Raw genomic sequence first — 21,628 nt, forward strand, 5'->3', positions numbered from 1 at the left:
TTACCTTTACAACGTGAGCTGAGATGCTTTGCTGAAACATGCCACTCAATGCACATTATACTCCTAAGCACTCCAAATTCTCGCAGGAGGATGGATAGTAATATGACGTATTCTTAAATACCATCTCATTCTTCCAGAGCTTCCCCTTAATTTCTTCACTTTGTGAAGTTATTTCTGCTTTTGCATCAGTGTTTCTCCAGTATGGGATAGCATTAGATAGCACTGTCCAACCCCCAGTTTGAATTAGGCAGAACTGAAAGAGGATTAAAAACGTAATATTTCAGAAACCGAAACTGGGTCACATATTAAGGCTTTCCCTGAGGTTTTCTAGAAAAATTAGAATCAGGATGAATTCAGCACTGACTCTTCCACAGTTTACTGTTGTGGGGCATCAGTAAGGCTAGATGGACACGTATCTGTGGTTACTTCCATGGCTTGAAGCCAAACAGAGGTGTAGGTTCACCTTTACAAACCTGTAATGTTCTTAGGCCCCAAACATCTCGGGAGCAGACAGATGGAACGTTACAGTCGGTCAGGAGGAGAAGTTTTGGGATGGAAAGGCTGGAAGCCCCCACTGTCCTGCAGTGAATCTGTATGAGAGGAATGACTTGATCTTAAGCTTTGGAAGTGTGAGGGTAGACACACTATGTGTTTCCTCCATATGGAATAGCATCAGCAGGCTTATTCATACCCCTATCAACCCAACCTATTTTTGGTTGCATAATGTGACAAAAAAGGAAGAGGGATAATTTTAGGGGGAAAAAAAGTGAAGGAAATGCATGGTTTATTCCATGTGGAAAGAAATTCCTATAGGGAGGGACAAAAGATTTTGGTGTGAAGATATCATTACTTATTTATTTTAGATAGCCAGCTAAGTGAAATGTTTTCACACAGTATTCAGGGAACCCTCTGCTACACTAGAGTTCAAAAGGAAAAATAATAGTTCATAAATAAATTCTCATGCACACTAATCCAGTTAAACAAAAGCCTGATGATCCAATAATTACAATTGAGTCATGGAAAATATACAGCCATTTTTCCCTAATAATTTTTATACACATGTTAATTTCCATGTTACTTTCCATGTTAATTTCCATTTACCATGTTATTTTGGTAAATGCTATCAAAATACAGGAAAAGAAAATGAAACTTATCAACTGAGAAACGTCTTGCTCTCCTAGTCTCAATCTTCATTAGTTTTCATCCAACAAAAAGACAGCCATTGACATTTCAAGCAACAAATATTTCCATAGTATTATGTGCATATGTAACATTTTAAGAAATGATATGCAAAGTAAAAAGAAAACAGTACTTTAAAGTGGAGATTCATGTAGTCTAGTCTTCAGAGGTAGCAGGGCCCTGCACAAAGACCTTATTCAAACATCTGTTTTCCCGCAGCGTTTTAATAAACCAACATCTGAACAGTAACAATATACGTTCATCAGTTTTCTTCCAAGGAATTTCTTAAGGCAGGAACAAAGAGAAATATGAAAACAGAAGTTCCACACTGGGTAACGATTGCAAAGCCTCAAGAATCTCCACCATTAGCACAGTCAACAGTAGCACATGTTTGAAAAGGGCAGGTCTCTGGAAGCTCAAGCTCTATCCATCACTTGCATTGGCTCCTCCACAGTCAGCCTTCTGCCCACCACCTTCAAAAATACCAAAACAACATACAAAACCCCAGCATTAGCATATTTGTTGTGCCTTACCAATGCCACAACAATCGTTCTTCACAGTCCTGAGAAAAAAAAAAACCAAAAAAACCAAAAAAACACCCCAGTAATAGTAGTAGTAGTACTAATAGGTAATTAAGTGGCTTCCAAACTCCCCCCAGTGAAGCTAAGCCTCCCCACACAGTGCATGAGGGGTTGGTGCCCACCTTCCAGATGCTGCTCGCTACCAGGGAACTGCAGAATTTATTCTGAGACACCCACATGCCATAACTGCTGCTGCCCTCGGGGAGCTCAGCGCTGGCAGGGCTCGCAAGTTGCAGCTATGAGCTCAACTGCCATTAGCCAGACCCCAAACAGCACCTTGAGGAAACAGTGTTTTTCTAGAACAGGCCACACTTCTGATTTCAAGTAGAGACAAAATACAGATTCATGTTAAAAGCAGAGCACTGATTATTTCCATTCATAGCTAGTAAACGAAATTATGAGAACCAGTATCAAACTTCTGTTCCTCCCCTGTATTAACTGCACAGAGACACCGGTGGGCTGCTATTACGGGTACTTTAAACAACGTTTAATCTAACTGAGCACCAGCTGGAAGATACCAGCAACTGAGAGAACACTGACATTTAGCAAGTTGATTGCTAATATTTCTTATTCTCTGGCTTCACTCTCCTCATTCACCTCAAGCCTATCTGGTTTCTAGGAAACACATTGCAACTTCCACCCGTAACTCCTCAGCAGATGTTACTTCTCAGATGAAGCAGGATTTCACATCAGATCTTGGCTAGGGCTTAGGAAAACAGAGGCTCCAACCCTGCTCCTGCCAAAGGACTTTGTAAGTGGGGTAGTCTTAATAAGTTCTGCTAAATCTGTTAGTTTTTAAACACTCCCCCTACCTACCTTCCCCAACTGGTAAATACGGAAACAACTGCTGTCTCTCTTTGACTCTAATTGACAGGAAACGTTTCCCCAGAGATCTCTTCAACTTAATTGTTAATATTTACCTTGAATATCTCCTTCAGATATAGCAGTCACCAGCAGTAGCACTCAGGTATACTGTCACCTGATGTCTTCTGACTAGTTTAATTGCACTTGCATGCCTCTCACCAGTTCGCCCGCTTACAGTCCTGCTACAGGCCCAGCAAAGCATCCAAATAAAGAATATGTTATTTGGCATCATAAACATGGGGTTGGATTTATTAGTCTGCCAGCCCTGCCAAGAACTCCACAACTCCAGGAACCGGTTTGCTTGCATCCGTGCATAAATATTGTATTGAGAGTAACTCGAAGCAGCCGGTGTTTGAAGCTGTGACCAGTCTGTTTTGAGGACCTCCGCAAGCGCTGGAGGTGGTAATGCTGAGAGCACAAGCTGCTATCAGTCTGCCTCGAAAGAGAAAAAAATCCAAAGAGATGCTGTCAGTGAAAAGCAACACCCCATCTCTTCCAGCACCTTGCTGCCCTCAGGGCCCGTGGAGGTACCTGTTGTGACGGAGAAGATGGATTGGGTTAGCACTGGGGTGATGCTGGCTTAGGTCACGGCACCAAACCCGTTCCCTGCATTGGCCTGTTGGAGGCTTCAGCTCCTCTCCTGCCTGTGAAGGCAGATGGCTCACGGGAGGTTTCCTTCTTTGGTGGTTCTGGTGGAAGTGCCAAAGAGCGGCCCAGTGCCCACTTGCATGCACCTCAAAAATAGAGAAGGAAGGAAGGAAGGAAGGAAGGAAGGAAGGAAGGAAGGAAGGAAGGAAGGAAGGAAGGAAGGAAGGAAGGAAGGAAGGAAGGAAGGAAGGAAGGAAGGAAGGAAGGAAGGAAGGAAGGAAGGAAGGAAGGAAGGAAGGAAGGAAGGAAGGAAGGAAGGAAGGAAGGAAGGAAGGAAGGAAGGAAGGAAGGAAGGAAGGAAGGAAGGAAGGAAGGAAGGAAGGAAGGAAGGAAGGAAGGAAGGAAGGAAGGAAGGAAGGAAGGAAGGAAGGAAGGAAGGAAGGAAGGAAGGAAGGAAGGGACAAAGTAACTGGTGAAGAGCCAAATGGCTGCAGAAAAGCCTATCTGATGTGCAACTGAGAATTTATAAATCCCCTGAGTCACAGAAACCCCTTCTGTTGCCAGTTTGTGGGAAGGTGCATGAACAGCATGAATGCCTCACCAACAAATGCTAACTAAGCCTCAGATTCTCGTCTAGTAGGTTTTTATAGGCAGATAAACTAAGGAAGAGATAAATACACTCAGAATTTCAAAAGTGAATGCATAGATACAAAACATTCTTGTTCATCAGAAATTTCAGATACCTAAACAATCTTTGGGTTTATTTTATTAAGAAAACCAATGTTTTTGGTCTGACTAGATTCCACTTTTAAGAATACTGGCAATAAATTTCCATGTCTTGTTAATTTTTTCCTTAGATTAAATTATTGAATGTGAGAAGGGCGCCTAACACTCACTTAATCTTCATAATAGTTTTACTGTTGCACATGAATGTCATTAAATCTCAATCTCAGAACTGTTTATAAATGAAGTGACTTACAAACCTTAATGAGGCAAGTTGGGGACACTCAATACTATAGTCATTCTAGAAAACTGATTTCTTTAAGGGAAGCTCTGTCTGCTCAGGGACAGGTCTGATCGGCTCTGGATATTTTAATTTCCTGCCTTGTTAATTCCCAGCAATAAATTTTGATGAGATAGTGGTGATGATAATGAGTAATAATTCTGGGCTATTTGCTTTAAGATTATAATCTTTATTTCTTCACTTTAATTACAAAATTTATAAATACCAGCATTTGACTGCAGTGACGTTAACTGGCATCTTTCCTAGATGAAAGGTTTGAGCCTGTCCTCTTAGAAATGCCATGAAAACAGCTTTTTTGTTTGTTTGTTTGTTTTTTTGATAATTTGAAAGCTTTTTGCAGGCTTATCCCACGGCCTTTCTTCACATTGTTTTAATTTGATTTGCAGGCTGAAGCACAAGCTACAAGAAAGCCTGTCTGCCACCTACAAGCCACGTCCCTGAAGTAGCTGAGAAACCAGACATAATCTATTTTAAGCCTACAACCATGCCCAAGCGGGCTAGCCCTGACGGCAGCCTCTACGCTGACAAGACAACCAGCTGCAGCCTCATCTTAGGGGAACCATGTAACAGTTTATGCCCAGTTAGCTGCACCTTTCTGTGGCAGCTTCTTGTCAAGCTGCACCACGATTAGATCGTTTGAACCGCAGGTCTCGCCAGCAGATGTGGAAGTGAAAAATTCGCTGGCACACGCAGCGCCTGCTCTGTGCTAGCCTGGCGCCTTGCTTTGAACGCTCAGGCAACACAGCACTGCTCTTTGAGGGGCAGGATGAAAGCCTCGAGCTTAGGCAAGAGGAAACAGGTTTCATCTTAGGTCCCCGCAGAACCGCTACAGCTCTGGGAGCGAGAGCAATGGATTTCTGCTCCATTAATAAGCCAATAAAGTAAACTCTGCTCAGAGGATAAAAAGAGCCTGAATATTCAGAATCAAACATTTTTTTTTTCCTTATATTGAAATAACTGCTGTTTCCCTGTAGTTAGAATCAGGTGGAGGGGTATTTTTTTGCTGCTCAAAGTTATTGCTACCTCTATCTTTGTTAACATATTTTACATTAAATAACCCCACAACTAAAACCAATCTATTAAACGAAGTAAATCTTTATTCTCGTGTTGGAAACAAAGCACACTGCTCAATCAGTTCTTGTAGATGAATTGAATCTCCAGTCCCCCCCCAAAAAAAATTTTTGTTCCACTCTAGGTAGAATTTGGTGGTTTTTTTATTTTTCTGCTCTTCAAAGTTACCAGAGCCAAATGTCTTCCTGAGCTTTTATTATCCACTCACACTGAGAGCTGTGCAAATGCTCCCTGCCAGCTGCAGGGTCTCGAGGGAAAATAAAGTTCTTCCAGAATGGGAGTGAGACACCAAGAAACAACATTCTGTTGAGCAGATCAGTGGCCACACTAGCTGAGTTGGAAACACAAAGTTCACTGAATGGAGTCCTTAAACTTTTGTGAATGCAAATGCCTAACGAATTGACAGGCAGTAAGAGCAAGCAGTTAATCCTGTGGAGCTGTTGTGCTGCAGGTAGAGCCAGCTCGGAAGCATCTGATTTAGGAACTGGCACATACAGCACTATCAGAGTAAGGGGCTTTCTTTACACAAAGAAATAGCAAGACTGGCAGCATCAGCATGAATGTGTCTGGTGATATACGTCAGCTGTGATCTCAGAGGTGTCTGGAGGTGAGAGAATAGTTTAATCTCCTTTCTTCCCAGTTTACCTTCTTTGGAGAGGCAGCCAATCAGGGAAGCTATTTATTACTAATTCTGATTACAGATATCCTTCTCTGGGCTAACCCCACCAGTTAGAGATCAGCGAGAAGCCTGTGGGCTTTGTATCACCCGTGACGTCTGGTCCACACAGTGTTTTCTTGACTGCAAACTCTGACTACTCAGGCCCCTTCACTCACGGCTGCATTTTACCTTCCGTTCATGACTTCTCGTGGGGGAAAAGCGCGTGTGATACTGCACCTCACCTCAGGCAGAAACAGCTGCTCGCCTCTCTCCTGTCAGGCAGGTGGGGGCTCAGACCCTGGATGTCCATTCACCTGCTGAAGTGTATCATACAGGTGAGGTTTGTTTCAAAGTGCTGCTCAAGCAACCAAATAATCCTGTTTTGCTGGCCAAAGGGCTTCCCCCCCGCCATCTCCCTGCCCGAGAACAGTGCTAATCCCTGGCGTCTGAAAGGGAAAAAGGTTTCAGAAGAAGTGTGGCAGAGCGGGAGCTCCATTTATACACGCATTATCCCTCTCAGCCTAATCCCCCAGTGCCTTCCATGAAAAGGATGTGCCTGACATCACTACAGTCGGTGGGTGACCTGTCAGGGCCTGCGTTACGTGATTTAATTAATCATTTGCTTTAAAGTAAGCTTTCCCCCAAAGCATTCAAATTCTGTGTAATCATTTTCCTTGGTTTCAGTATTTCTGCGGAGAGATGAATGCCAGGCAGGGTAACTGTACTCCCGAACAGCTTCCCCCGCGCCGCTGGAATCACACCTTTGGGGCCCACAGGGCCCGGGGCAGCCTCTCCCCCACCTGCCCCGCGTCCCGCCGGCCCCTCTCCCGCTCGCGGGTGGGCTTTGCAGCGGGCGGTCTCTCCGCAGAGAAGCTCGCCCGCCGCCGAGATGCGAGGCCCCGGTGGCCCGGCGGGGCGGCCCGGGACTGAGGCCCGGCGGGGCGCTCGGCGGCGCGCTGGGGAATCCGGCTTTCCCACCTGTCGGCTGCAGTTCCGTTGCGCGGCGCGTCAGGAGCCGCCGCGGCAGCCGCCCGCCCGCCCGCTCCCCACGCACACCGCTTGTGCACCGCGCCCCTGATGTCAGCGCGCTAAGCCGGAGCCCAAATCTTCTCAGAGAGATGCTGAGCGGATTACGGGACCGGAGTTTGCTAACTGCTTCCTCTCCCCAGACCTGCCCTGCTCGCCGGCGGCCTCTCCCCGCTCATCGCAGCCTCCGCTCCGCCGGGCCCGGATCGGCCCCTCCCCAGGGAAACCTCGAGCGGCAGCATGCCCCGGGACAGGGGCGGCCGGCCTCCGGGCTGCGGCGGGACGACCTGCGGGAGGGGCTTCAAACTTGCGTGAGGGGGGGCAAAGACATCCCCAGCCCGCCGCCGGTTTGCACGGGGAAGAGCCGCAGCTGCCGGCGGGGCAGCGCTCGGCGGGCGGGCGGGGGCTGCCGGGGGCGCCGGCCGCCGTGAGCGCCCCCCCGGGCAGTGCCCCGCGGCCGGCAGGCGAGGGCGGCCCGGCGGAACCGGAGCCGCTGGCCGCGGGGCCGGGCGCCGCTCGGGGCGGAGGGGAGCTCCCGCGTCCCGGCCCCGGGGCCACCATGGTGCTGCTGTCGGGGGACGGGGAACAGCTGGCCGGGGAGCGGGTCTGCCCCGCGCCGGCGGCCGAGAAGGAGATGCCGAGCGCCGAGGCGGAGAGCGGCTCGGAGCAGGGGGCGGCAGGGGCAGCCGCCGAGGGGCCGGACGAGGAAGAGGACGAGGAGGAGTACGAGGAGGAAGAGGACTTCGAGGAGTACGAGGACTTCTCCGAGCTGCCGGACACCTGCAGCATCGCCTCGGACGACTCCTTCTACCCGCCGGGGGGGCTGGAGGACGAGGAGGAGGAGGACCGCTGGTCTCTGGAGCGGGAGGAGCGCGACAGCCCCGAGGCGCTCAGCCTCTTCCGAGCCTGCTGCACCAACAACGCCGTGGTGCTCAGAGCTCTCATCCGCCAAGGCCCCGAGGAGGAGGAGGTGCGGGAGACCGACCGCAACCGCCGGGTGAGCATGCCGCGCCGCGACCCCGGCAGCCGCGGGCACCCCGCCGGCGCGCCAGCCCCACCCCCGCCGGGAGCAGAGCCGGGGGCCGGGGTAACACCGCGTTCGTGGGAAGGGGCGCTGGTCTGCAGTCCCCTGGGGGACGGGACCCCGCGCTGCCGGGACGGGAGGAAGGCTCGAGGCTTCTCCCTGCCAGACGTGGCTTTCCGGCTTTGGCAGAGGAAGAGCCTGGCGTGTGGGACGGGAGGAAGGTTGGGATCCCAGTTTTCCCGACGGCACTTTTGAGCTGGGTCTTGCTTTCCCGCGTTTCAGTGGGGAGAGCGGGATCGCTGAGAACTCCCGTGTTCAACCCGGCTCAGCCTTCCCCCTTTGTCGGGCAGCCCGGCCCCCTCCTCACACCAGGTCACTGGAACAACCACGCAAAGTTTGTGGTTTCCTTGGTTTTTTGGTTTGGCTTTGTTCATTTCGCTCCCCCCCAAAACGCAGGTTTGCTCCCAGTTCCTAGAATGCCTCAGGGCACTACTGTGCCCAAATCAGACTTTCGGGAGTTCTCTCGGTGCTTGTTTTTGTGTGGCTGGTGGCCTGGCTTTAGCTTTTGTGTCAGTACAAGGTTTGGTGTTCAGGTTTTGCCTCCTTCTTAAGTTAACTGCAGGGACCGAAGTGTACTTCCCTAAAGCAGGTGATGAAAACTTGGGGAAGATTTCTAGGGTGATGTGTAACAGACATTTGAGCAACAGTACTGAAGATTATCAGCAGCAGCTCCTCTCACCAGTATTACTGCAATTTATATCAAAACTAAGATTTTTACTTGTAGTTTGCATAAGCAATCTTAAAACGTTTTCCACAACTAGTCCGTGACAGGAATGTTTTGAAAGAAAGCCAGAGTGGTCTTAGTTGGACAACCGACTTGTACATTCCAACAAAGCAGGTGGTCTTTGCATCAAAAGTAATGCAATAATTAGGGTTTGCGGCTGTTTAGGGGGGAGCTTTTTTTGTGCCTTAGATATGTGTACTTACAGGACTTTTCCTACAAAACAGCTTTATTTCCCCACCCAAAGGATTGCTTTTAATACAGATTTTTAGTGATCTGATACTCCTGCAAAAGATACAAACACAAGAAGTTGTATTAACACATCCGAGGGGGCAGCAAAATAAGGCATGGGGGTGGGAATGAGCAGCAGAGGGTAGAAATGTTTTAAATCAACTTTCTGCCCAAGCCAACATATCTTCTTAGTCACATGGGAGATCCAAACGTGCATTACAGGAGATTTTGAGGATGTTGCAGATAACATCTATCTATGAGGTGTGAACCTCAGCATGAGCCCAAACCCAGCCCGGGAACTTGTGGGCACTCACCTCTGCTGAAGCCTGTTGATTTGGTGTGCCTCAAATGTGTGATGGTGGGGGAGATTTTGCCCTGCCGTATGTGTGACATAAAAAAGCAAGTGCCCCACAGCTCTCCCTTCTGAAACGAAGGTGGGTTTCCCACCCCGCAGAGGGTATGCAGTGGGCTGTGAAGCTGGAGGCATCCTCCGTTTCAGGGCTGGGTCGTGCAGACCTGAGTTGGGGGATAAAAGCAAGTTCAGCCTCATCACCTTCTGCGGAGGTGATCAGAGCAGGGTTGTGAAAACAGGGAATTTACCTGCTAGGACAGCACTCCCTTCTCCATCCCACTTCCCAAAAAGCAAATTACTCTTCATGTCTCCAGCTTCACAGAAAAGAAACAACATTGTAGTTTGAGTCCGAAGTGAAAGTTGCTTTTATTTGTTCATACTGTTAAAAAAAAAACCCAACCAACCAGGCAAAATATTCTTCTCTACATAAGCAAATACTCCATTTGACTTGAAATTAAACTTTAACATAAAACTCAGTTTTCTGCATTTCTGATGAAAGTAAAAGAGGTTCCGTAATTCAGCAACTTCTGGAAGCCTCAGTAATGATGTGGGAGACATGAATCCAGTTTCTCTCCCTGGATGAGGGGATATGAATGCTCACAAAGTGCCCTCATCACAGCAGCACAGAGAAGGTCAGTCTGACTTCCAGGCAGATGTGAATGGGAGGAAAGCAACTCTTCTGCCAGGAAGCTGAAACATCAGGTGTGACTGCAGTCCCGACATCCCCACGGGGAACATCAGGACAAATTCATGTTATTTTGCAGTGGAAAACCACCTTTTTCAGATAATTTTACCCAATAAGAGGTTTTGCTCAGGTCTTTTATTGCCCTTTCAGTGGAATTTTTGCAGCTCTTGACTTTGCACGTCATACAAAGTCATTGCACATTACCCATAAAGAAAAATTAGTTTTACTGCCAAAAAGCCAGTGAACAACTTGCATACACCCCATGGGGCAGCTGAGCACCACACAGCTGCTCGCTCCACACTCCATCCCCGGGCGGGACGGGCAGGAGAAGGGGCAGGCAAAGGCAGGGTGGGGTAAGGGCAGTGTGCTGGGACAGCACAGGGAGGGGGGAACAGCAGTGGCAGGGCTTGGAGTATCCACTGCTGGTGACACACAATGCCGTTTGCTCACTGCCCAGCACCAATGCCCAGCTGGTTGCATTGGCTTCTCCCCGGCCAGCCCTCCTTCATGTGCTGATCATGACGTCATGGTATGGAATATCCCTTTGGCCAGTTTGGGTCAGCTGTCCAGGCTGTGCCCCCTCCCAGCTTCTTGTGAAAATTAACTCTATCCCAGCTGAAAACCAGGACAACTGCTTCCGCTGATGGAAGTTTTCATTTGCTGAAACCTATACCTTTAGCTTTCAGCATCTCCTTTCATCTGGCAAATGCTTGTTAACAATGCTATCCAGCATGCATTTCTTGCAAAGCCCCTTTTCTTTTCTCTTTCTACTCTTATTTTTTTAAGCACTGTGAATAAAGAAGATGAGCTTTTGTTTATTCTAAGATCTTGTTTCTTTTCTGTGAGGCAGGAGAGAGAGGGAAAAATACCTGACTTTTTGAGAAGTGGGATGGTGAAGGGAGGGCTGTCCAACTGAGTATGCTAACAATTTTCATAAGCCTGATCTGACGGCATCTGTTAAGCATGTACAGTACAGTTTCGTTTGCACAATATATATATTTTTAATAGACAAAAAATGTAACAGGTGGTGGTAGTAAGACTATACCATAGTTTGATTCTGAATATAATTAAATACAACTCAAAAGAAATTAGAGAAAGGAGAAGCTTTTTGATGATTAAATATTTTAGATCAATTTGCATACATACAGCTGGAGTTTTGCCTTTTTTTTTTTCCCCAAACTTTTTACTTCATCCCTAAACTGTGAATGTATGACTTTAAGATTCAGAAGGAGTTCTTTCCAAAACCCCTAAGATCCAGAGATAGCCTTACTTATTGTTGTCCATCCTCTTTATCAAAATACATCAATTCTCTCTTTGGAGTCAATTTTCCAAGCCTGGGTAGTGGCTTGTCATGTGGCTTCTGCAGAAACGTATTTTTCTAGTGCTCTGTGCGTGAACTGTGGAACCACCTGCCAGGGATGGTTTTTCATTTAATCCACCTTCCTGCTGTACACCAGACTCCACAACATCTGATTTATTAGTCACTACATGTAGCCTGAAGACCGGTACCTGCCCAGGTTTTCATTCCTGTCAAGACAACAGCAGTTTATCTATCACTGTCTGCACAGGGTCTCCAAAGGGTTCATCCCTGCGCCTTCGGTTGCCCTGCTGTCTCTATATGGAGTCCTGAAAGCCTGGTGTGGTACTGCTTGTTTCCTTTCCTACTGGAGTATTTGGGAAAATAGCTGTGGCAGCATGTAATGTACTCTGTAACTGTAGATCATATGAAATCTCCCCATCTGGCAGAGACCAGAGTGTGATCTGGGAAATGCTTTTCTCCACGTGCTGTGGGGACGGGTTTTGCCGCTTTACTAAGCTGCATTTCTAGAATTTCAGGCATTTGCACCCCAGAAGTTTAACACCACTTCTTATTAAATCTTCCCTGGAGACCAGAATCATATGTGCTTAGAAAGACAGAGTTTTAAACTCGGGTGTTACCTAACAGCAGAATGAAAGCAGATTTAGAAATTTGCCATGACAATAGAGAAGGCAGTAAGGGATGGGAGTGACAGAGAGAAAAGAAGGCAAAGAACATTCTCACATCAGATTGAAAATAATCACTGCAGCTCACCCATAGAAAGGCTTTGTGTTAACCATCCCTGTGCTGTTTTGGTGGGCATCCTGTAACTCTGTATTTTAGATTTGATATATTTGTGAAAGTATTCTGTTGTAGTCTTTTTCAGCTTTTCATTTCTTACATCATCGTTCAATGAATCTTTCACCCAGTCCCATAGATAGCTAGGAACCAATTTGCAATTGAACCAGTTTATTATCGGAAATAGACCATTATATAGCAGAGTTTGTATATTTGTGATCTTTGGTTTGTCCCCTTAAAAGGTGCGAAGGCAAAATAATCTATGTGGCTCAGCTTATAAAGTCTTTCTTCTCCTTCCAGGAAACATTCCCAAATCCATACAGGAGCACAGTTAACTACCCAATAATGCTTTATATGGAATGCTGTTGATCAGCATTGCTCTGGAATAAGTCTTCCTTTGAGGCATGTAATTCTGCAGCTCTGTCACTGAGTGGGTCTGGATTTGTTTGTTTTTTCTTCTCTCCTTTTACTGCTGAAGGAAGAAAAGAGAGTTTTGGAGGTCGTTGTTGTTGTTCTTGATCTGTATTTCTTTTGATTTCCCTTCTAAGGCTAAAGAGAAAAAAACAAATGAAGAATAACCTGGGGAGGGACAACGATGCATCATAAGCCTGGAAGTTGCTGTTACAATAAAGCAGCGATGTCCTGGCTAGAAACCTGCTTGAAAACCTTGTGAGAATGTAGGGTTATATCAGCCATGGAAGTAAACCTGGAGAAGTAGGAGTAAGAAAGAAGTTTTTTGGGGAGCAGTTTACACTGTGGTGTAGTGCATGAATTAGGAAGATGGTTTTCCTGCTCTCCTCCTCTCCTCAGCGGAGAGCAGTGCGTTTCTCCAGAGAGTAATTCAGGTGTCTATGTTACTATGCTCATGCTCTTAACCGCTGTCCCCTCACCCCACGCCAAAGAGCCCCCATCTGATGACTTTTGGAGGCAGTTTGCAGAGATTGGGCACATGAGACTGCTTGTGTGGGCATCGTGCATACCTCCTGATGTGGACACGGTGCATTGGAGAGCATCAGAGGGCAAGCCCCTGAATCAAGCGGAGGTGTTTCTCTGAAGGCAGCCCAGGTTCGTTTGCCCATTGCTGGCTGTACAAGGATGTTTCAGGATGGCATCACTTGCCTAGGCTCCTCATTGGACCCATGATGGCGCTGGAAGCATCAGAAGTGTCACACTGGTCTCCGTGCCCTACGCTGCCGACTGTTCCTCAGCAAGGCAAAGCAGCCCGCAGGCTGTGTGCTGCCACAGTGAGACAGGCGACTCAGCTAGCTTAGGGAGCACTACCCTTCAGAGATTCACAGGGGGATGCACAGCGAGTCCTTCACGGAGTTGACACCCAAATTTGTCTTTGCCAGAGGGCTGCACTCCTAAAATTGTGACTGCCTGAGTAGGACAGGGTGCCAGTGCTTCAGTTCCCGCTTCCCAGGTAGGGATTACTGTGCTGGATAATGCTCTTCTGGAAAGTCATGCATCACACAAAGTGCCAGAGCTTGTGTAATGCTTCTTTAACCCCTTTTTATTATTTCTCTTATCTTCACAATGTTGACTTGCAAAAATAAAAAGAAATTATGAGTTCCAGCATTTTGTGGTGAGGGATAAAGATCTTGTCACGTGCTGCTTTTCAGTCGTCATGGCATACAGCGTAAGTCATCCCATGTCAGAGAAAAGATGTGAGGAATGTCATCTGCTACAGTGCTGGGAACTTTGTCCTGTTTTTATAGGCAGTTTCAGTTCTCTCCTAATCTCTCACACAAGGTATTTTTGTGGGAAGGATTGTATTTAAACTTAATATTGTGACACTATACCATAAAAGGGATTTTTTTTAGGGTGGAAACAGTTTTAAGAAAAGATTCTAGTGGCAAAGAATCTGCTTTAAATCCTTCAAAAAAGTAGAGAAGTACCCACATACACTGAAAAAAACTCCCTGGAAATACATGTGTTTAAAAAAGGGGTGAGCGAGCGAAAGGCAAGGAATAAGTGTTGTCAAAACACAGAAATAAATTGGGAAGCTTTCAAATACCATAATTATGCCTGAAGGGAAGCCATCAGCAAGGAGCAGGCAGACAATGGAAAATATGAAGTCAGTTGGCTAAGAGAATGGGGTGAGCTAACCAGGGTACGGACCAGGTCGATAGGGTTAGGCACTCAGAGGCATTGTCAGAAGAGCACGGGCAGGTTAGCTGTCTGCCTGCCCTTGCCTGCCTCTGTCTAAGTGGCAGATGAGTAATGCCTTTGTAAATCTGTCACAGAAAACTGGAGAGAACTGAACTGAAGAGGTACATGCACAGAGCATGATTTCTGTGGAGTGAAGAGAACAATTAATAAGGACCATGAGGGTGCTTAGACACAAAGGATAGAGATGTGGGTCTTCAGCAGACAACTGGAAATGTGTGACCAGACCTGCTGCATCCTCCATGCAGGAGGATAGATGGTAGTAGGATACAATAACAGACAGGTGGTAAGATGCAATTTGTACTTAGTTGTTTTGGGTTTGTGTGGCAAGGTTTTGGTCATGAGTGTGGGGGGCTAACAGGAGGGGCTTCTGCAAGAAGCAGCTAGAAGCTTCCCCTAGGCCCAACAGGGCCAATGACAGCTGGCTCAAGGACAGACCCACTGCTGACCAAGGCCGAGCCAATCCATGATGGTGGTAGCACCTCTGGGGTAACAGATTTAAGAGTGAAAAAACCCCAGAAGCAGCAGAACTGAGAGTTTTCAGCTCACTCCTGTGTGTGGCTCCGTGGTTATTGAGGGGTGCTCCAGCTAGCCTGGCTTTGGACTGTGAGTCCTCAGAGGCAGAGCTGAGCCTGCTTCTTCTTTCCAGGGTATATTCACACCTGTGACAGAGTTCCTGTGGCCTGAAACCTGTCAGAGGTGGTCAGCCCTTTATCCCAGAGAGGAGGAAAGCAAGGAGTTTTTGAAGGGACAGGCACTTGATTTTTGGTTGTATTTACAATTCACCCCTAAGCAGAAACCAGCCACAAAACTGGGAGCTTAGTAACTGTTTTGAGTATGAATAAGTTTTAAAAAAGTGATTTTAGAGATCCCACATCTGGGATGTGGGCACCATGGCTGTTGCAAATTCAGAATGAGAGGTTAAGAAGTAGAGGGCATCTTCCCTCAGTAGGAAACCATACAGAAGTTTACAATCCCAAAAGCTTCCATTTGCTCTTCTCACTGCCCTGCATTTTGCATGCTGTATCTGAATTCATGAGGAGATGTTGTATTTTTTTTTCTTTTAGAGGATATGATACGACCAAAACTAAATGAGCTGTGGCTCCTTACTGTTTTGTAGGGGTATTCAGGCATTCATTTTCGAGCTGTTCAATTAGTTTCAGTGTCCAGTGACATACGTAAAGAATATGTTACTACATGGAGAACCCGTGTATCCTTTTGATCCCAGCAGCTCTACTGGTACTTGATGTACCCATATACATACTAGTGGAACTGATTAATCTCTGGGCACTGTTGTTCTTCTACCATCCATTCCTTAAAAGCAAAGATTTCTAACCTACAGAAAAAAACACATTCCCAGTAGCACTTCCCCATGGTTCTAAGGTAGCACAAACACTTTAATGTTTCAAATCTTTGGGTAAGGAATGCTCCTTGAATTAGGATACTACTCTGTATAGAAGTCACTTCTCAGGCTTCATGCTGGACCTGAAGCAAAGTGCATGCCAAGACTATTTCTCAGGAATGAAATGGAAGTTGAAACATGGCACTGCTAAGAAGCACCTGATTGCTCTGAAGAACTGGGTCCTGTTGAGTTTCAGTAGCCTGTAGCAGGAAGGGGGCTTCCAGTATGTTGGAAAAGGGTCATCAAAATCACCTTTCAGTATTGCCAAGAGCTTAACTTTGAGTTCCCTTCAGATCCTGCTACTGCAGGAAGCAGTGATGTGGGCTGTGGCTCCTGGACTGAGCGCTGCCCAGTGGGAAGGCAGGGATGAGGATGCTTAGCCCCTTGTTGGGTCATGCCCTTTTCACTCAGGCAGGTTTGTTGTTGGGTTTCATAAAAGGCTTTGAGCTAGGTTCACTTTTACATGTGACACAAGGACCACTCATCATCATATTAATTCTAGTCATATGGTCTTGTGTGTGCTTGGCAATAATGTGAACTATGAAAACAAATACTAACAAATGTTGAATAAGGAGCAGAAGTAATCAGAATATCTATTTGGATCTGTCCAGATACTTCAGCAGGTACTATTGTGTTGAAAATCTGTTCTACTACTCAAGAAGAGGTAGACTGAAAGATAAAAAACCCAAAGCCCCACTATACATTTTGTTAACGATTGCTGTGTAACAGAGACAGCCAGCACCTGAAACCAGGCTTCCTCTGAATCCAGGTGGTTCTCCTATTTTGTCTGTCATACCTGTTTGTAAATGCTGTGCACTGATTTCAGATACGATGAGGAAGTTTTCAGGTAGGATGGCATAGTTAACATGATGCTCCAGTTTTCCCCAAATTTGTGGTTTTTGTCATTGATTTTGGTACCTTTTTCGGTTCTCACACGTTGTTTATACAAGTCATTCCATCCTGGCTAGTTTTTTAGCAGTTCACCTAAAAATATATCTTGCCTGCTGTTTTTCTGCATATTCCTCCTATGTAGCCTGTTGCACTGTGGGATTGGGCTTAACTTTTGTGACTGAACAAGGGCCACTTACTAAAAGGTACTGGTAGATATTTTTTAAATAGAAAAGAAAATCTCTGGAGGATTTTAAATCAATGAAGAACTCCCATGGGCTTTACTGGAGACAGGAGTTGACTTTTAATGTTTTCATAAATAATGTTGCTTTCAGAAGGTTACCCTTTTAAATTATTCAACATGTTAGGCCACACAGGTTTGAATTTACCGTTTCTAAGGGTTCTTTCATTAAAACTGAAAACAACCCCCCTACACCCCAACCTGGGCTAAATATAGGCCTGCAGCACACCCAGTGTGTCACAATAAGAAATAATTAAGTACTTTAGGAAGAGAGTGGTTGTCACAGAGTTTGTAGTAGCACATCTGGCAGTGAATTAGCAATTCAAATTGTATCCACTGTGGGAAAAACCTACACTATGGAAATAGTTCCCATTTTTCAGTTCTATTATTTTCTATTATGTCTGTTAAATTCCACGGGGAGCAACTTGAAAGCAAGCTGATGCAAAAGGGCAGTGACTCATGGCTGGGCTTTTGTTGCTTCACGTGTTTCAGACGTATCACACATTTTGAGCCCAATCCTGTAACACCCTCTCACATAGGTGGGGCTGTTTTTGTTTTTTTTTTTTGGAGTCTTTTGTCTCTTTGCCTCTTAATAAGTGAGGTCCAATCTTTGGGACAGTCTGTGTGTAGACAGACTGACCGCTGGTGAGGAGGGACGCTAGCAGCAGCCACCACAGCTCAGAATTGGGCCCTTGGGGAAGTTTTGTCTCTCTTAATACTGGAGAGGCAGGTGTACATGTAAGCCACAGTTACAGGTTTTTTGAAGAGGAAAAGTGGCTTCTAAGATGTTAAATAAATTCATAAAAGCAGCCTTTTAGAGAGAGGTGGGGTTTTTTTTGCCTCTTTTTGTTTGTTTTGTTAGGAAAGCTAGCCATCCTGCTATTTGTAGCTCATATAAAAAAAAGGCTCTGCCGGCCAGTTTACCATTTGGCTAGGAAGCATGGGAAGGATATGACTTTAGATGTGGATAAAAGAAAAGGGAAGATGTTCTGTAGAAGGTGGTAGGAAAAATCTGCATATCTGGAAGTATCATATGGGTTTGAAAGTTTTCAAGAGAAGGTAAGAGTCCAAGCTCAGGTCTGTAAAGGAGTTAATTTAAAATATCTTCCTGTCTACAAAAGAAGGTTTTCTATAACAGGCATTGGGTTGGCTTTGGAAAATGAAGTATTACAAATATTAATGAAACTTTAGTGGTAGACTTACAAAGCCCTTCCGAGGTAGTAAAAAGTGCAAGCACAGTAGAAGGGCAACAGCAGCTGGAGGGAAATGATGCCTGGGAAGCATCAGGTCATTTTCCCTGCCGTGCTGCAGGCAGTTGGTCACCACCATGTCCAGCAAGTCCTGTCCAGATGGGAGGCTGGGCAGTGTAACCATGCCAGAGACACAGCTCTGCCGTGTGGAATAAGCCACACGTGGTTCCTGGAGGGAAACCACGGTTGGCGGTTTGAGGGGGCACGTGAAACCTTCTGCTGTTTCACGGGTGGCAGGGAAAGTAAGCACTTAATTTCTGTCCCTGGGAACAGAGTCAAGGTGCCTTCCTCATACCCGGGGGAGAGGAAATCAGTGCAGTCCCCCAAGCAGGGGCCATCCTTCAGCCTGCAAGGGGTGGCTGGGTGCAGATGCTCAGGCACTCCCGAGCCTGCACCAGACAGCATGATGGGGTCCACACCAGCCTGCCTCTATGCCACCATCTGCATAGGGTGGGACCGAATCTTCCTTGCCACCTGTTTATTCTGTGTGGAAAGGAGGGTCCTGTGTGTTGTGCTTTGCTTTGCACTGCTGTGGTGGCCACGGGCATTTCCCAGCCTGGAAGATTTTTCCTCTTGTGAGGATGGAACAGGCATGACCGTGCCTGGTGACATGTATGAGTGCTGGGTACGTGGGCATCATGTTAGTACCTTACTCAAATTAAAGTAACATGTATGCAGTTTACTGAATTCGGATGTCTTGGTGCATTTACAATGCTTATCTCCATGTAAGTTCCCATGAAGTGTATTGGATCCAATATATGTATGTGGAAAACACCCTGCAAAAGCAAGATAATTAAACCTGCAAGAGCTGCCTTACCAAATCAGACTTGTTGCAATAAAGTTGCCTGATGACTTTCAAAACGTTGCTTTTGATTTCTAGAAGTATGAGCAGATGCTCTAGTCCTTCCCTTCTCACCATACATGAGCTCCCACTCATCCTGTTAGTGATATGACATGAAGCAAACATTGAAATATACTCGTATGAGACATTTTAGAGGCAGTAAGCAATATAAGCATCCCAGGACAACAAGAAAAAGAAAAGACTGTGAATAAATGTCAGCTTCTTTCTTAAAATTTATTACCCAAATTATTTTTCTCTAAGATGCAAGATTGTGAAATGCTTTCCACTTGCTATTGTCATTTTATCTTTCCGTGGACGTTTTTAGCTTGACCTAGTTTATGCTTATTACAGTCGGTGCGGTTGATTTATGAGCAGAGGCTCCATTCAAGGGTGGGTGTGAGTGGAGCTGGGGTATCTCAACATGCAGCTATGGGATTGTTACCTCGCATCGCACAGATCACAGGCGTGCAGTGAACAGACTGTCCTCCCAAGATCTTAGTTCAAATAAGAAAAGTAGTAATTACATGGAGGTTTCCAGGAAGGTGATTGTGTTCCCCAGTATGTTTTGTATCTGAGGTCTCTCACTCCCTTTTCTGCTGGCATTAAAGCAGTAATTACATGGAGGTTTCCAGGAAGGTGATTGTGTTCCCCAGTATGTTTTGTATCTGAGGTCTCTCACTCCCTTTTCTGCTGGCATTAAAGCAGTAATTACATGGAGGTTTCCAGGAAGGTGATTGTGTTCCCCAGTATGTTTTGTATCTGAGGTCTCTCACTCTCTTTTCTGCTGGCATTAAAGCTATGGAATCCCCTAGCTATCAGATGTCACCCCAAAATGCTAAAATCATTTTGGGGTTTTAGTTACTTGACGTTAGATCAGTAGAAACTCCTGCCCTCTTGTGCTAGCCCCACAAATTCAGCCACCCTGTTAGGCACAGATGGTAACTGTGTGGCAACACAGGTTAATGCTGCCAACTAAATGTCCTGAATACTTCTGATCTCTATAACAAATATCGGGAGGAGGAAGGATCTTTAAGAACATGTCGGGGGGGGGGGCGGAGGAACGTCCTTTGGTATCAGTGTAAAAACTGTTTTGCTTGTACATGAGCTAAAAAAAAAAAAAAGAGAAGGAAATTACAAGTTCTCAGTCTTCTAATAGAGGCATGACCTTGATATTTCCTCCCTGTGCTTTCTAATATCCAGCTGAGTAAGATGAGTTAGCACACACTTTTAAGGGAGGGAGGTGGAAAACCTGAGTCAAAAATAGAAAGGATCATAACCTGAAAAAGAGTTTTCTTCAAAGTTGTTAAGGTACACATCTCCTTCAGTTTACTGCTCTTGTATGAGTCATTACCTTTGCGTAGCTGATGCAATTTCATCTGACCTGTATGTCCTTCCTGAGGCGTGGAAAGGGATTTTGGTTCTCCCTTGGTGGTGCTGGGCACAGTCTGATGGACTTCCGTAGCAAGTGGAAAGTTCTCTGTGAAATGAAAGTCTCTGAGGCTTTGAAAGCTACATCATTAACACATCACGTCTTACTTTTTCAAAACTGAAAGCATTAGTTGTGTTTCTTTTCTTTGGCAAAAGAAGGAGGTGGGAAAGTTAGTCCTGGGGAATGAAAAATTCAGCTCTGGATGAGAAAATGCACATTAGAGGATTTAAAAAAAAAAGCAGAATAGAAAATACAGACCTCAGTGCATTTGCTTCTAGAGATTATGGCTGAAGAAACAACACACATGTAGATTTGGTGGTAATGAGGGGCAGTGTTTGATGCTCCTGAACCCTGTGTCCATCCAAAGGGCAACAGAAGAGCAAGCTCTGGCAGCAGGTTGTGCTGCTGGTGCACTCAGCTCAGCTTTGTGGGCAGCTCTACTTGAAGCTGGGAGGTTTCATGCTGCTGAGATATACTGTTCTTGGACTGTGCACAGATGGGTTTAAGGATGCTCCTGAAAGTCTGCTGCTGAAGAAGGGACAGGTAGTGCCACATGTATTCAGTATCATGAAACAAAAAGAAGCCAAGCTTGTAGAAGAAGCCAAGATGTAGACAAAATATTTGCCATTTAGCATCTTAATTGTGGTTGGATATATTAATCATCAATCAATTCTAGAAATGCCAGTCTTCAGGTTTTGCCTCAGCCTCCTGTAAAACTGCTCAATTTGTCCACAAGTGTGGCCTGTGAGTGACAGCTAAATCAATGACTAACTTTATAAAACTTACTGTTATTCCTTTGGGTGTGGGGGGGGGGTAATATGCAGTGCATATTATTTCTGTGCAGTGTGATGTATTAGGTTGCACAGCTGAAAACGTACACTAAGAATGTCATATGTTGCTAAAAACAAACCGCCAATTTTATAATAGAGCATTTGGTTACACCACCATGTACTATCTTCCTTTGGAATACAGAAATACCTCTTCATTCCAGCTTTTTATTCTTAGTATTTCTGCTTACTGCTAACCACACTATGCTTACCTATTGGTTGGAGAGTTCCCTTACTACCATGCTTTTCATCATTATGAAAGAGAAAAAATTGTACAAATATTATGGAATCTTCTTTGCAATATTTCTTCTAAGTAAATATGCTTCTTTGTTCCCATCTATTAGAAAATTCCCTTGCTTTGGAGTTGGGCACCACAAAAATGAAGATAATTGTGTTTACAGGTCACCTCTGGTGTTTTAATG

At 45.7% G+C, this 21,628-nt stretch overlaps 1 protein-coding gene across 1 annotated transcript in view; it reads left to right on the forward strand.

Annotated features, from left to right (window-relative positions):
- Positions 1 to 7,550: 7,550 nt before the first annotated feature.
- ANKRD33B (ankyrin repeat domain 33B) overlaps positions 7,551 to 21,628 on the forward strand; it is a gene marked incomplete at both ends in the record, with an annotated part of 40,183 nt that continues 26,105 nt past the window's right edge. The window contains one exon of the mRNA XM_084260012.1: positions 7,551 to 7,988. Coding sequence (XP_084116138.1) covers positions 7,551 to 7,988 — 438 coding nt within the window. The remainder of the gene's footprint in view (positions 7,989 to 21,628) is intronic.

This window comes from Gallinula chloropus (assembly GCF_964237585.1).
Source record: "Gallinula chloropus genome assembly, chromosome: 2".
Classification (NCBI taxonomy): Eukaryota; Metazoa; Chordata; class Aves; order Gruiformes; family Rallidae; genus Gallinula; species Gallinula chloropus.